This window comes from Colobus angolensis, unplaced genomic scaffold (assembly GCF_000951035.1).
Source record: "Colobus angolensis palliatus isolate OR3802 unplaced genomic scaffold, Cang.pa_1.0 Scaffold1249, whole genome shotgun sequence".
Classification (NCBI taxonomy): domain Eukaryota; kingdom Metazoa; phylum Chordata; class Mammalia; order Primates; family Cercopithecidae; genus Colobus; species Colobus angolensis.
Window position 1 is genome coordinate 10,641 of NW_012113686.1, and position 378 is coordinate 11,018.

Sequence of the window (378 nt, forward strand, 5' to 3'; positions counted from 1 at the left end):
GGCTTTGCCACACTCTTCACATTTGTAACTTTTCTCTCCAGTAAGAATTTTCTTGTGTTGATTCAGGGCTGTTGATGGGGCATAGGCTTTGCCACACTCTTCACATTTGGAAGGTTTCTCCCCAGTATAAGTTTTCTTGTGTTGATTCAGGTCTGTGTACCATGCAAAGTGTTTGCCACACTCTTCACATTTGTAAGGTTTCTCTCGAGTATGAATGTTCTTATGTCGATTCAGGTCTGTGTATTGTCCAAAGGCTTTGCCACACTCTTCACATTTGTAAGGTTTCTCTCTGGTATGAATTCTCCTATGTGCATAAAGGTTTGCAGACTGTCTAAAGGTTTTGCCGCATTCTTCACATGTGTAGGGTTTCTCTCCAGT

The 378-nt window shown here is 41.8% G+C and overlaps 1 protein-coding gene across 1 annotated transcript in view; it reads right to left on the minus strand.

Moving 5' to 3' along the window:
- The window catches only part of LOC105505395 (zinc finger protein 721-like), a gene marked incomplete at its 5' end in the record, with an annotated part of 2,849 nt that extends 2,474 nt beyond the window's left edge, over positions 1–375 (minus strand). Inside the window, 1 exon segment of the mRNA XM_011933210.1 lies at positions 12–375. Within this exon segment, the coding sequence (XP_011788600.1) occupies positions 12–375 (364 nt within the window).
- Between the last annotated feature and the right edge of the window lie 3 nt (positions 376–378).